At 30.4% G+C, this 14939-nt stretch overlaps 2 protein-coding genes across 2 annotated transcripts; one reads left to right on the forward strand and one right to left on the reverse strand.

Annotated features, from left to right (window-relative positions):
- Window positions 1-388: 388 nt before the first annotated feature.
- Window positions 389-7646, reverse strand: LOC111039807 (trafficking protein particle complex subunit 11). Its single transcript, XM_022323443.1, has 21 exons — window positions 7437-7646; window positions 7173-7336; window positions 6766-6945; window positions 6530-6703; window positions 6233-6463; window positions 6039-6180; window positions 5722-5895; window positions 5569-5647; window positions 5447-5501; window positions 5178-5376; window positions 4902-5098; window positions 4650-4830; window positions 3738-3850; window positions 3125-3357; window positions 2912-3054; window positions 1556-1780; window positions 1340-1491; window positions 1161-1242; window positions 933-1076; window positions 692-871; window positions 389-582 (listed from the first exon to the last, which is right to left on the reverse strand). Exons 1-21 carry the CDS (start codon window positions 7644-7646, stop codon window positions 541-543), a joined length of 3300 nt encoding a protein of 1099 aa, XP_022179135.1. The 3' UTR covers window positions 389-540.
- A 5216-nt stretch (window positions 7647-12862) lies between these two features.
- Window positions 12863-14542, forward strand: LOC111039808 (aurora kinase-like). The gene is made up of 5 exons (XM_022323445.1): window positions 12863-12888; window positions 12956-13147; window positions 13204-13335; window positions 13694-13852; window positions 13920-14542. Exons 1-5 carry the CDS (start codon window positions 12863-12865, stop codon window positions 14188-14190), a joined length of 780 nt encoding a protein of 259 aa, XP_022179137.1. The 3' UTR covers window positions 14191-14542.
- Window positions 14543-14939: the final 397 nt, after the last annotated feature.

A 14939-nucleotide genomic window follows, 5' to 3' on the forward strand; every position in this document is an offset into this window, starting at 1 on the left:
TGGTTATTTGATTAATGTACTTTTGCTTACACATTTTTAATGTTTTGTGTACTTATGTGTGATTTATGTATATATTTTTTTTATGGTCTTCGTTATCATTTTTATTATGTGTAATAGAATAAGTAGGTATACAATCATATTTCTACAGTAAATAGAACATATTATAAAGATATTGATAGGTTTTCCATAATGATTTAAGTAATAAATATAGACTGGAATATAATAAAATACAAGATAGTTATGTATGTTTTTTGGTATTCAACATTAGTTCTCGAATACAATTTTTAAAAATGTTTGTATTATTTTAATTGTTATATATTACATTATAAACAATCATCATAACTTAAGACAAATAAATAAATAAATACATATTGAACAGTGCTATAACTTACGAGTAGGTAACACATTTTAATTAATAACACAATAACATAAAATTAAAAATTAAATAAATATACAATAGTATGTTTGTATGGATAAAAATGGCTATCAACCAAAATGAACAACAAAAAAAAAAACTAGCTATAAAAAGTACCTTTTATTTTATTTTGAAACTTCTTTTGTATGTATTGGTAAGTGTTTGGGCTGAAAATTATAAGTCCAAATAATTTACATTTAACAAAGAACCATATAAAAAATGTATTTTGTATTGATATGATTTATTAACAATTTAAAACGTAATAATATTGCTTACCATAATATATATTTGTGTTTGTAAAGATCTAACTAGAATGTCATTTAAAACGTGTTTGAAATCATTAGGTTCAGAAGTACAGCCAATGTGCATTTTTGGTAATGTTGACACCCCGACAACTAGAGGATAAAGATTATAGTGCAACTTGTAAGTGCTCTCAGGCAAAACTGTGACGTTCAACTAAAATTATATACAATTATGTATAACAATGATATTATGTTTTTTTTATATATACACATACATCTTTATGCCCAGCCATCATAAATGCTTCGTTGGCTTCCATTGATACATCTAACGTAAGTAGTGATTCAGAGTTATTATGTAAAAAGTATACAACACTCATTGGTGTATGTAACCATCCATGAGCTGGTAATTTCATGTCCACCTAAAAACAAATTTTATCCATCCAACATTTTATTTTAAAATCAAAATAATACATAGTACATAGCAATAGTATAAAATAACTGACCAGGAATGTTGATTTTTCAACTATAATTTTAGGTAACTCTAAACTTGAATATCCACTTTTACATTCACTTTCTACATTAGTTCTGAAACATAAAAATGCAATAAGTTAGAATTCATATTACATACTTAATAAGTTGTAAAAGGTTACAAATGAGTTGACATTCAAATATTTATTATTACCTTTTCCAATTTATAGTGAAACACCCTAAAATATTTTCACTTAACTCGGAGGGTGTTACACATATTACTTCAGAAGCACATTCATCAGATTCTAATACTACACCATTTAGAACAGATTGGTAACCACCAGTTGAAATAGTAACATGTTTAGCCTGAAATATCAAATTAAGAGTTCTATATTGTATTTAAATAAAAACATTTATCTATAACATTTACCAATTGAAAAGATGTATTCTCTATAAGTATTGGCCAAGGGGAAAGACACTTTATATTTGGCATCACTATTAATGGTTCACCAACATACACCTTGGATACAGGTTCAAATCTGGAAGACATATAATTAACTGATATGTCAAATACAATGCTCACATCGATAACAATTTCAACATCTTTTACACAAGCAATCTTGGTTCTGTTGTTATCTTCTATCGAATAGCTTATCTGAAATAACAACCATCATAACATAATAAATATTGGTAGAACTATGTTGTTGAATTGATTGGTAATAGTTATTATATGGAATAACAGTGAGTTCAATTAAAATTGTATGGATAAAGACATTACTTGTAATTTTCAATTTATTAACCTATGAACTTCATATAACATCCACATACTTTCCTTTTGAAACTAAATATTATCTCATAGTTAGCATACAAATTAAATGTAATAATGGCTGAAACAGTGCATTCACAACTCGTTTTATCATATTCTATAGATTTTATTCATAGGTAACCATAATGGCAGCAAGTTTAATAAATTTAGGTTGGACAATTATTATAAATAAACTTTAATTATAAACGTCCAACCAAAAAAAAATTTGATAAGTGGACATCCATTTCTCGAGAGGTTTCATATTATAATGAAATGTTAATCATCTGAGTATGGGTATTAGTGTATTACCCGTTAAAAAAAACATTTATAAATATTTTCAACTTTTCAAGTAAAATAATATCAGTAGTTAATAGTAATAAGTTCTAACTATCAAGAAAAATGTACCAGGTCTTATGTTTATTATTTAAATATAATTTGTTTATAGAATTATGAATTATTTAATGAAAATTTACTAATACAGAGTGATCTATTGAACGTTGTACACTAGTGTCTTATGAAATACATCACCTTGTACACATGATATTTTTTATTTTAAGTAACCAAAATTAAATTCTTCCAAGAATCTTTGTTTTACAAAAAATGATGACACTTTTATAAATATCAAAAAAAATTTAAAATTGTGCATTAAAAAATAAAACTTGTTAGAAGACCAGAAAAAATAAAATTCAAAATTATCAATATGACTCATATTCTATTTATTCTACTTATTTAACCTTACCTAATTTTTTAATTTTTTACTGTTGAGTAATTTACTGAAAATTGAAAGTATTCATAAATATAATTGAGTAATTAATACATGCACATTTCTATACTTGCACATACACAATATTGCATACTTATAAAAAATTGAGGATTTTTTTCCAATTTAAAAATTTTGATAACTTCTTTTTTTAGCTTTGTCATATAAATTTGTTAATAAATGGTTTAAAATACAATAACAAAATAAAAATTAATACTGACCATAAGCTGAAAGTAACGAGTGTCTAAACTTGAAAACCGAACATAGAAAGATTGAGTTTTCTGGTCTCCAACAAACATGCTATCTAATTTAAAATCTACTGGCAGCGGTAATATATTTTTATCTGGATCTTCACATACTTCAACTGTAAATTGTTGATAAATGATAATGTGCAAAAAAATAATATTCTTCCATGTTTATTATTGTATACTTACTTGTGTGTTCAACCTTTTCATTATTGTTACGATTGAGTGACAAATTTAAACAGACATCACTAACAGGGCGATCTTCTAAATTTGTTAAACATACAGAAACTTGATACCATTCCAATAACAGTGCGGGATTTTTGTGTTTAATTTCCATGCCTAGTCTAGAACTTCTCGGTTTTATTGTTGTTGATGTAACCTGTTTGATTCGTTCAAATTCATCACCGGAGGTCTTAGACAAACTTAAACAAGGATGAAAATGGTTAAAATATTTCAAATAAACAGTGATAAGTAATAACTGACAATTAAAAATAAATTATTGATACTTATTAGTGTAGTTACAAATTATAAGTTTACACTCTGAGTTTGGTTGTTATAAAAAAAAACTGAAAATTGCAAATATCTAAACAGAATCAAACGCCCAATAGTATGGTTACAAAATCAAAAATCTAAATTTGTTGACAAAGAATGATAAAAATGAAAAAAAAAATTGAATATAAAGGTGAATATAACATTATTCATCTACCATGTTATCTTTAATTATTTGAAAGTTAGATTTGACATTAAAAATCAGCTTTTGTAACATCACTTTCATGATTTATTATTAATACTGATATAATACCTGAAGTTATTCATTTCTCTTTCAAAATTTTTAGTTTTTTTTATAGAACTATAGAATTTTAAAACTATTGGAAAATCAGGTTCATTTCCCAGTTGTAGTTTAATAGAATTAACCTAAAAAAAAAAAATGATTAATAATTTCATGCAAAACGTTTATTCAACAGCAGTTTATATTTCTATTTAAATAGCTGAATAATTATTTAATTCAATAGCTGTATTCATAGCTTTAGAGACATTTTTCTTAAGCAGAAATAATATCTAAAAGAAAAAAAATTTATGTATTCAAAAAGTATATTGTGTAAAATGGGTGAGTAGTGAGATATTTCAGCCGCGGGCTGCATTTTGTCCAAGACTGAAATTGATTTCTAGCACAAACAACAAACTCTTTTTTGTCTTTTATGGATACTACTGCTGCAATGGCAATTATGTTTTGTTACGACTATTGAGTAGATTGTCAGTACAATAATCTATAACGAGCTGTTCTTGATGTTTTTCGATGATTCTCCAATGTGTTTCATAGAACAGAACATTATGGGAGTGAGCAGAAAAAAACTTGTCTGCTGGATGAAAAAAAGTCAATTTTAAACTTTATGCTTCATTTGCATCAAAAATTAAACTTTTGGTTCAACTATAACTAAAATAGTTTTTCAGATTTGGTGATATTAATAATTTTTGGATTATCCTACTCGAAATTATATAAATACAATATTATACATCATTAAAAATTGTGTTAGTCTTTCTTCTTTACACAGGAGTCAGGACTTAAAAGTTCCTCTCTGACAACCAGTTGAAGTAAATTAAATTTGTCAGTCCTTGCCCAACAACTATAAATGAAACTGATTTTTATATTCTATTGCTTGAGTCATCATATACAAAATACTATTTTCTACAATTACTGAATAGTAGTACTTACGGTGATTTCTTTTCCAACGTCATTTGGTGAGGGCATAAATTTGCAAGTATAAGTATGAGTTTTTGATTCTCCATAGATAAGTTTACTGCTATCTGTGCAGACCTCAACATCATATGTATTGTCAATGCAGGTAACACAAACTATAAGTTTTGAAAATTGCACCAGTATAGGAAAATTAGCCCTAAAGAAGTTTAAAATGTATTTAAATTACAGTATTACAGATTTAAAACTATTTTTATGTTAATAAAATACTTTATAAAGATATCAATTTCAATGCCATCACAAGAAACATCTTTCAAAATGACTTTGGTATCGACTGTAGAATTTGTAACTGACATATCAATTTCTAATGTAGACCTTGATCGCAAAGAGTCACATTTTTGCCACTCTTCCATTGATACATTTTTCTCATATTCATTAAGTGATTTTTCGGGTTCTGGAATTTTTCTCTAAAAACCATAATATTTTGTTTAAATATACATCGCTATTTTAAGGTTAAATAATAATTTATTGCAACATTATATTCACTTGTATGATTGAACCAATATTATTTAAAGCTTTTTGAATATCGGTATTTTTATAATACTTTAGGGCTTCTAGATTTAATTCTACATAATTCTGTACATTTGCTGTTAAATATGCGCATTTTAGACATTTGTTTACTAGTTCATGGGCAATTGCTTCCCAGCCTTCGTCTCGGTAATCCCATAACATGTGGCTCCATAAACTGATTTCATATTTGTGTAAAACGGTAATAAGTTTATTCAGCTTAGGATTGTATTGATCAGAGTACTTACGTAAGAGCTTTGCTATAATCCTTTGCGTTGTAATATTCGTCAGCCATCTGTACAGCTGAAATCAAATGAGAAAATAACATTTAAATGAAAAAATAATTAACATACGTTTGTAAGAAAAATACCTAACAAATTTCTCATCCTAGGACATTTGTAGTGTTTGAACTGTTTCATTGCGTTACCTAAGAAACTGATGATTGCTTTCTAAAAAAAAAAATTGAATAGTTCTAAATAATAAGATGAAGATAAATGGTTATTTAGCTGATTCAACTACATACTGAATGATCAACCTTGGTGTTTTCATAAAATTTTAAAGCTTGGACACCATCTGCTTCAATAGTGTTAAAATCTAAGTTGCTGAGAGTTTTCATTACTCGCCATGGCCTTTGACCATAAAATTCTATATTATTCCATCCGTTTAATGGATCGCTAGATGGGTAAACATTTGCATCCTAGATAACACAATAGCCATTTTTTTTAAACTAAATATTGTGTATAATTTATAAAATTATTTTTTTTAAATAAATAATTATACTATATTATATATTTAAATTAGTAATTATAAATATTGACAATTTTTTTATAGTCATAATACCTGACAAATATCATAAGCACTAGTTTTTCTCTTTTTTGCATAGTCAGCAGCTTCTTTAAAGAAAAATCCAGGATTTAATGCTTGAGTGGCTGTGGAACTTTCAGCTGTTGTTTCATCAAATAATGATGCAAACATTGAAAATCTAAAAAAAAAAATTATTTCATCTTGCTTGGAAAGTGTACATGATAACTTACTGTTTTGACAGCCAAGAATAGTGTTCAAACATCAATTCTGGAGGTCCAATCATCGATTTAAATACATTTACATGAGAATTGAACTGAGTCAATGCATCTCGTGCCCTCTTCATTGCAAACAACAGTCTGCTTATTTTATATACAATGTACGCGGCAACAACTTTTACTTCATAGATGTTTGTGTCAAAAGTGAGTATTTCTAATAAAGACATATAACACTGATGATAGTGCCTAAATGCGAACATTCGACATAACAAATTAAAATGTTAGAAATTCAAATTATAATAGTACACTCACTTATGAGCGTTATGATGGTCTTGCCTAAGCTCATTATAAAATCCTATTTTGAATGAATAACGAACAATTAAATATTGATGACTGGTTTTGCTTAAATTTTCTAGTTTAGACTTCACAGCTCTGATTTGTTGTTGGTAATAATTCTGAGCCAGATCGTAGAACGCATTTTCCAGCCTATGTTTTATAATAATTAAATGATAATACAATTAGGTGCACAAGTATATTAAAGATGTTACCTTATAGCATAGCCATGGATATTGTCTACTACTGGAAGTATAAATAAAGCTTTTGGATTCAAAGTACAAGCGTCACACAGTGATGCAGCTCTCTCAGTAGTAATATTATCATCAACTGCAGGCATTAATTTTTGTATCAAAACCACAACAATTCTTGATTTCCTTCCTTCCAGAGACAATCTATGAATTTCATGTAAAACATAATTATTTATATTTTATTTATTAAATACACAATAACAGCTTCTTAAAATAATTGACAATTCAAGTTCCTATCTGTAAATTTACTTTCTCTTAGATGATATGTTGTTAATAATTGTAATATGAAAAACATCACCACAATTTGACTGAAAATCCTGAGTTATCAACCACAAAACTAAAAGTCTAATAATATAATATTAAACAACAACCTAATTGATTGCACTCTGGATGAACATTCGCTGATTTTTTCATTCCACGATTCGTCGTCCCAATCACAGTCGTAAAAAATGACAACAACGGCAGGATCGTAACGAATATGTTTTTCGAGCCAATTTCTTTTCAGTATGCCTTTTGAAACGTAAGGCATTACGCGCTAAAAACAAATGATGTGGTAAGTTGGAGAGAACCTGATGTAATGTACTCAGTACGGCTGGTTAGGCAACGACGGGTTGGACAGCTAGTATATTGCATACCTTTTCGCTCAAAGTGGGAAACTTGTACTCGGACGTGAGGTGAAAGAAATTCAACACGGCTCGGCTGTCGCGGCCAACGGGGCTGTGGAAAGCATCCCAAATGGTCCTGTGGATGGCGTTGTTGACCGTATCCAGGCCGGCGATGGCGATCAGCGGACTGGGTGAACAGCACAGTTCGGCCGGGAAGTCGAACTCTCTGTAATCCGCCATGGTGCGTCAATCGTTCGGAATGTGCGGTGAGTTAAAAAAAAAACCCGTCCGAGAAATTGAAACCAAGAACCGTTTGAAATTACGGATCACGAACAGTTTGCTTTGAAAGTTTGCTACAATGATAAATCATAAGTACCACACTATCACAGTAGGGCGACTCGTTATCGTCTACGGAATATAAATGATAAGCCTTAACAGTTACCACGAATATTTACAGCCACGGACGTATATACGTCCGTGTTTACAACTCACTTGATTAGGTAATTTGTTTGGTACAGAACTACAGACTACAGACACTGCTGTCCACAGAAACTAAGGCTCTAAGCCTCTAACATGACGAGGCTCTCATACAAACTACAGAACACGTATAGGTCAGGGGTGGATCTCGGATATTTAGATAGAGAGGGGGGGCACATATAAATTTAACGCAACTACGCAAGTGTGCACCGGCCACCGGGCTTAAATGATTATACATAGGTATCGACGAGACACCAAGCTGTAACTCATTTTATCAGTTTAAATGCAATTTATGATTGTATAATAGTAGGTACTAGGTAGTATTGTAGTATTATTCTTATTTACTGAATTTTTCATTTATATGATACTCGTAGCATAGACCTATTAACTAAATAATAAAGATATACTTAATAAGTCTATGACTTGTAGTTACATAAAAAAAATTGTCGTTAGAAAATCCGAAAATCGATAGAGATGGGGGGGACGTGCCCCTGTGCCCCTCCCCTGAATCCGGCATCGGTATAGGTCAGTGATGGCATATGGCAAACCTTTTGAACACTGCGTGCCCAAAATTACCTTTTTTTTTTTTGCATCATAATTTGATTGTATAATTAATGTATTAGTATAAAAAGGTTAGTTTAGGACGTTTTGGTATACATACTGATTGTAATAATATTGCTTTGTTACCTAATTATTTTCCTTTGATGTGATTTTTGTTGTCGAACACTTGATGCCAATTCGTTGATATTTGGTTTATAATTAGTAACTCTTAATAAAGTGAATACATACCTGTTGTACATAATATAACAGTAAAGATTTTCGAGTGCCCACAAAATCTTTCGCCGTGCCACGGATTTTCCATCCCTGCAGGCCCAGATTAACACTACCGTAGGCCCTAGACCCATGTGCTAATACGGTCCTATAGTGTTCAGTGTTTAAATGATTTAGAAACCTAATGTTTGGGAGAGGTAGTGTTGAATCTCAGTGTTTTAAGCCTTTAAAAACGAAAATATTTACAACATGATATTTTACATTTTAAGTACATAATAAGTTCTATTCTCGTTACACAGTTATGTCGTTATCACTTAATATTACAATAGGAACATTAAAGTAAAGTTAAGTAAAGTAAAGTACCTATAATAAGCGTGTTGAGTGTATCAGTCATTTTTCTAGTTATTAGTACTTATTACATTTATTTTACTTTAAATTGATTTAATTTTACTAGAACTTAGTTTTATTAATAACTAAAATTCTGTAATAACGGTAACCACGACTTGTCATCAGCCAGCCTCGGCAGCAGCAGCAGGAGACCCCGAAGTCTACCGCCGGCGTTCGTCCGCTCCGGCCGAGCTGCCCCGCAAGCATTTTGCAGAGCTTTCCGACGTGCCGACACGAAACGGACACCCATCCAGTCAATCGGACCTCGAGACGTCCGTTCCGGAGGCCGCGCTGCAGGATCCAACGCGTCGCTGCAGGATAACGGTGCTACGAGTTCGACGAGAGGAGTTGATAACGCGTTGTCGCGCACGACCGTGCGGTCGGCGCCCGAACTGCCAGCGACGTCGCCCAGAGTCCGGGAGACGAGCAAATTCGAAGACAGTTCGGCGCAGAGTTGATGGTCCCCGGCGACAAATAAACATGATAATACTTTTGGACCGGTGCAGGACCACCCGGAACGGGAAACAGAAGGCGGTGACGGCGACGAGCTGGAGTTGGTCAGTGACCCGATAGATCCTAAACGGCGTCGCTCGATATGGAGCCGGACGGAGAAGTTCATCCGGCGCATGTTTTGCTGGGCCGTTTAGAGGGTGACCGCAACCACTTGGTTGCCGAATCAGGTAATTCATTTAAACCGAAATAATTAGAAAACAATTTTTGTTCTCGAACTTGACTTGCATAAATACACTTGCAGCTTTGTTATGCTACTTATTGTCTACAGTTGGGTTTTAATTGAAACAGTATTATATTTATTACAATCAAACGCGTCAACATTCAACACGCCCTAGGGTAAAATTAATTTATGTAGCTTAATTGTGAAAATCGTAACTACATTGTAAATCTCCAACCTCTATAGTACTGCACCGAAAAAATCCTCGAACAAAAAAAAATAAATTTTTGTATTAAAATCGATATTCAAATAGATTTCCGAACAATTAGGCGGTTCTTTACAGTTATGTCTTATATTACTCAAAATATGTTTGTACAAAGAAAAACTACGCCCTGAAACGAAACATGCAGAAAATACATAACTCAGGTTGATATTTTATGCTACACGACATTTGATCAGATGTGATTCATCTTGTGTGCAAACACTGCAGGTGCAATGTCAATCAAAGTCGGTCTTTAGTTATAAGTGTTATAAATTATATGCAGTGCTGGAGAGTTGCAGCATTTGCCAGTTATTATTTATTTTTGGCTCTAGCAGATAGTGCCACTGAAACTCATGTCGACATTATGTTACAGTCATCTCAAATATTAAATTTGAAAATTCTGTTCTTTTTTTGTGCTCGTATTATTTTAAAAACGAGGGAAATATTTTATTCCTGTGTTTTAAATTTTTATTGACCTGCAGTTGTCCGGAACACATCATTATTATCATGTCTTGCGACAAAGCGAGTCGCTCACAAAATTCAGACGACATTCGAACGATGCTTTAATACGTGACTCGCTCTGTAAATATGATCACATTTTCTTATTCTTATATGATCCCTGGTACATAAATTCTGGTCCGTCATGAAAAAAGACAGTTCAAATTTAAAAGAATTTACGCCGGCACTGAGAGGTGAAATTGTTTGTGAACTGATGGTCAATTACTGAGGTTGTAATTACTAATTAATACCTACTTTAAAACTGATAAAGTGATAACTAAAAAAATAAAATAAATATAAATTTATCTTTTAATTTGGTTTAATATTATGTTAGAGCTAAGATAGTGACGTGGTATCTTAAAATTTGAAAGAAGAGCTCTCTTTAAATTTGCCTAAAATTTAATTTTTGGAAGTGGTTTTACCCATCATCGGATTACTTACCATCTATAATTTATAATAATATGCATGTAGTGTGTAGGAAGTAGGTACTGTAATTAGGTACAGGTGTGGCAGGGCACCCAAGTGTTTATTAATAAATAAGAATTAAAATGAAACAGTTAACAGACCATATATTTTTAAATCATGCTCATCGTTTACCGAGTAAATATTTATGATCCGTACTAACACAACTAAATATTTTATTTTATTTTTTAGTTTAATAATAATTATTAATTTATAAGTTTGTATCTGAATTATTTGTGGGTATACGATAGTATAAAAATACAGCTCATGGGGGTATCTATCCCCCATATACCCCCCTCCCCCCGTAATTACGCTCCTGCTTCCTATGTATAGGCACATTACTACGCTATTAGTATAACACGTCGTCGTTCGTCGCATTGTGTATTTCTTCGGCAAGACATTTATTCGGAATATCGGATCTCTGCCGCAGAACTTATTTCCCGCGATAACACCTGTCCAAGTTTCCAGGCCAACAGCTGTCCAACCGCAGTTGCTGGCCAGACAACCAGACCATATCTAAAATTCTGCCCACCAAAATCGCACACTGGACAGACCACAGACATGGCCTACATGTAGGTACTTTATTATATTAATATATATTATAATGACCTAATATTAATTTAAAAAATGAAATCAATTTTAATACTCTAATGATTAGTTCGGTATAGTTGTGGACCATTAGGTAAACAAATGCATAAAAATAATTTGTGCAATAATGAGTTGTTAGAAGAATAGACGAATTTTTAAAAAGCATAGGTCGTTCAGACATTGTAATAAGACATGGATGGTACGTAATTTATATTAAATTATTATTACTGTTATCGGATGTTTATATTGACTTAATTCATTTTAAAAATGATCATTACTGTTATTGTAATTTGCAATGATCGATGTTTGTATAATAAACGTAAACGTTAGGTAAGTATAAGGAATAGAGTTATCAAATTCAAATATTATATATTGACATATAGTAAATAATAATAGTAATATAACTATAAATGAAAATGTAATAGATCATATTTTTATTTTTCGGACTTTTTGTATGCCAAATGAAAAATGAATCTGTACTTCTTGTCCAACTTTTTTGAATATAGACTTTATAACCGATTACCCTAGCCAAGGTCAAGGTGAAATGCTTGTTGATATAGCTACTAATTGATGCATGTAATCATCTTTCGTATAGAGGTAATCAGGTAAGAAGTAACTTCCAACATTTCTGTATTTAAATAATCTGGAAATTCCTTTCCTTCGTTAACAATTCTTTTTATAGGCTTTTAAAATGTACCTAATTACATAATATATTAATATATTGATATTGATAATTTAAAAGTACGATGATAATCAGTTCACAAGAATATTTGCTTGCATTAAAATATTTTAAGATTAGATTAATTATACAATATTTTATATTACGATTTAAGAATATTAAGTAAAATTGTTGCTCATTACTACCTATGCATTATTCATAAACAGTAAGTGCCTACTACCTATACTAATAATTTTTATTTTTACAAAATTGTTCAAAAACATTTTAACCGTATTAATTACCTACTGTCCTAATTTCTACCCATATTTAATGATTTGAGTTAATCATCATTTGTTAGAATTTTTTTATCCGTGAGCTTTCGAAATCTTAAATTTCAAACACTGTACATTATTTCTCTAAATATTATTCAATTAGTAATTAAAATTTTTTTTCTTTTTTCTTTTTTGGTAGTACAAATTACAAACCGTATATTATGCCATAATGAGTGAATCATAAATAATTCTATATAATATATCCACATTTTAAAAATATATTACCCTCTTTCCAGGGTTCCTCTGAATATATACCAACAAAAGTTAACTAAATGGTCGAACCGGTCAAGGTCCTAAAAAGACCAGCCTTGATAAAAAAAACCTCTTACTGATCAAGAAAATAATAACAGCATGGGCCTATCAAATAAAAAAGACGAGTAAGTTTAACATACATAACACGTCAATTAAATTTTAAATAATGATGAGTGTTTTTTATTTAAATAGAATGAGATGGACTTTGGATAATTTTGATATTGGAAAGGAAATTGAAAAAGTAAAATTCGGAAACGTATATCTCGCCACAGAAAAGAGCTCTGGTTTTACTGTTGCTTTGAAAGTTGTGTGTAAAACGAAAATTTTGAAAGCAAACCTGCAACCTCAGCTTAAAAGAGAAATTGAAATCCAATCTCATTTGAGGTAGACGCCAAATTAATTAAATAAAAAATTAAATTAGCTGTATTCTTTTTTTTTAGACACCCAAATATTGTCCGTTTGTTTGGATACTTCCATGATGATGCTAAAGTATATATGATCCAAGAATATGTAATCAAAAAGCTATACAATGTATTAAAAGCTCAAGAAAATCAACGTTTTTCTGAAGACAGGTAAATATTTATACACATTATATGACATTAAAATTGTGCGTGTACGACATTCAACATCTAAGTTATTTGGTACGCCCTCTCGTTTATGAAGATATACATTGTACATTATTTGTACACGAATTTTACGACAGTTAATAAATGAAAAACTATAATTACGCTTTAATATTTATACGACAAATTTTGTAAAGTCTAAGTCTAGTCCTCGTCGATGAACAAGGGCACCGACAAAATTACCGAGTATGGATGCTCATTTTGGTGCAAATTACAAGCTGTCAAACTCCCATTTAATTCACCTCCCTACCACCGAGGTCAGCAATTAAAATTAAAAATTACCATCTACTATTATTGTGTTAAATAGGGCAGCATTTTATATCAAGCAGTTAATGGAAGCACTGATTTATTGTCATGATAAAAATGTTATACATCGTGATTTAAAACCAGAGAATCTTGTACTTACCGAAGGAGGTGACTTGAAAATTAACGATTTTGGGTGGTCCATACATACAAAAGATTCCAAGTAACATAACCCCCTATTTTAATTTCAATATTATGTTCTACAAATCGATAGTAATTTTATTTTTTAGGCGTAGGACAGTGTGTGGAACCTTGGACTATTTACCACCAGAAATGATGAGCGGAAACTCTCACGACAAATCAGTAGATATGTGGAGCGTAGGTGTCTTATTATATGAGATTTTAGTAGGTAAACCACCTTTTGAAGCTCCAACATACGGAAAGATGTTTGAAAGAATAATCGATGCTCAATACATTTTTCCGCAACATGTAACTCCACTTGCTCGAAATCTCATATCTGGGGTAAGTATCCTTGCACATAATTTTTTAATCCAAAAATGATGTAATAAATAAAATAAAAAAATGATTTACTGTTGTTTAGTTATTGAGAGTAAACCCCGAGACTCGTTTATCTCCCAAAGACGTGTTACTACATGACTGGATACAAATACACACAAATAGTAACAAGTAACAAATACTTTAAGATTTAAATTTTATGAAATGTCTTCTTTATTGTATGTAACTGTTAAAAAAATGTCTCTAATTTATTGTTTATAGTGTCAGTTCGATAAAGTGTGGGTTTTTGTATACAACATTTTTTTGTCCTATTGTAAAAGCTCTTAAAAGTCCTTATTTGGTAGGTAGTTTTATTATACCATAAGAATACATTGTGAAATATTTTATTTTACTACACTTATATTATATATTATATACTTTTTAAAATTAATTTTTACAATAGTTCTTCAATCATTGGGAGTATAAAAAAAAAATGTTGTATACTTTCATAGTTATAATAATTATTTATATTAGTGATTTTCATCAGTTAATTTGTTTCCTTTCTTTGTAAAAACAAATTCACAGTATGAGTTATATATACAATATAACTTTTTATACACATTATGAATTATTTTATAATTTTCACCTTTTACATTTTTGAAAACGAATAAAACTAATAGTTATAAAATGATTTTTTTCTTCTTAATACAACTTGATAGATTTTTGAACATACTTAGATTATAAATGTATAAGTGCATTCTATATTGAAGTTTTAAATACCAATTGCATTCCAATGCATTTTTCTTATGATAATT

Source organism: Myzus persicae, unplaced genomic scaffold, assembly GCF_001856785.1.
Source record: "Myzus persicae strain clone G006 unplaced genomic scaffold, MPER_G0061.0, whole genome shotgun sequence".
NCBI classification, from domain to species: Eukaryota; Metazoa; Arthropoda; class Insecta; order Hemiptera; family Aphididae; genus Myzus; species Myzus persicae.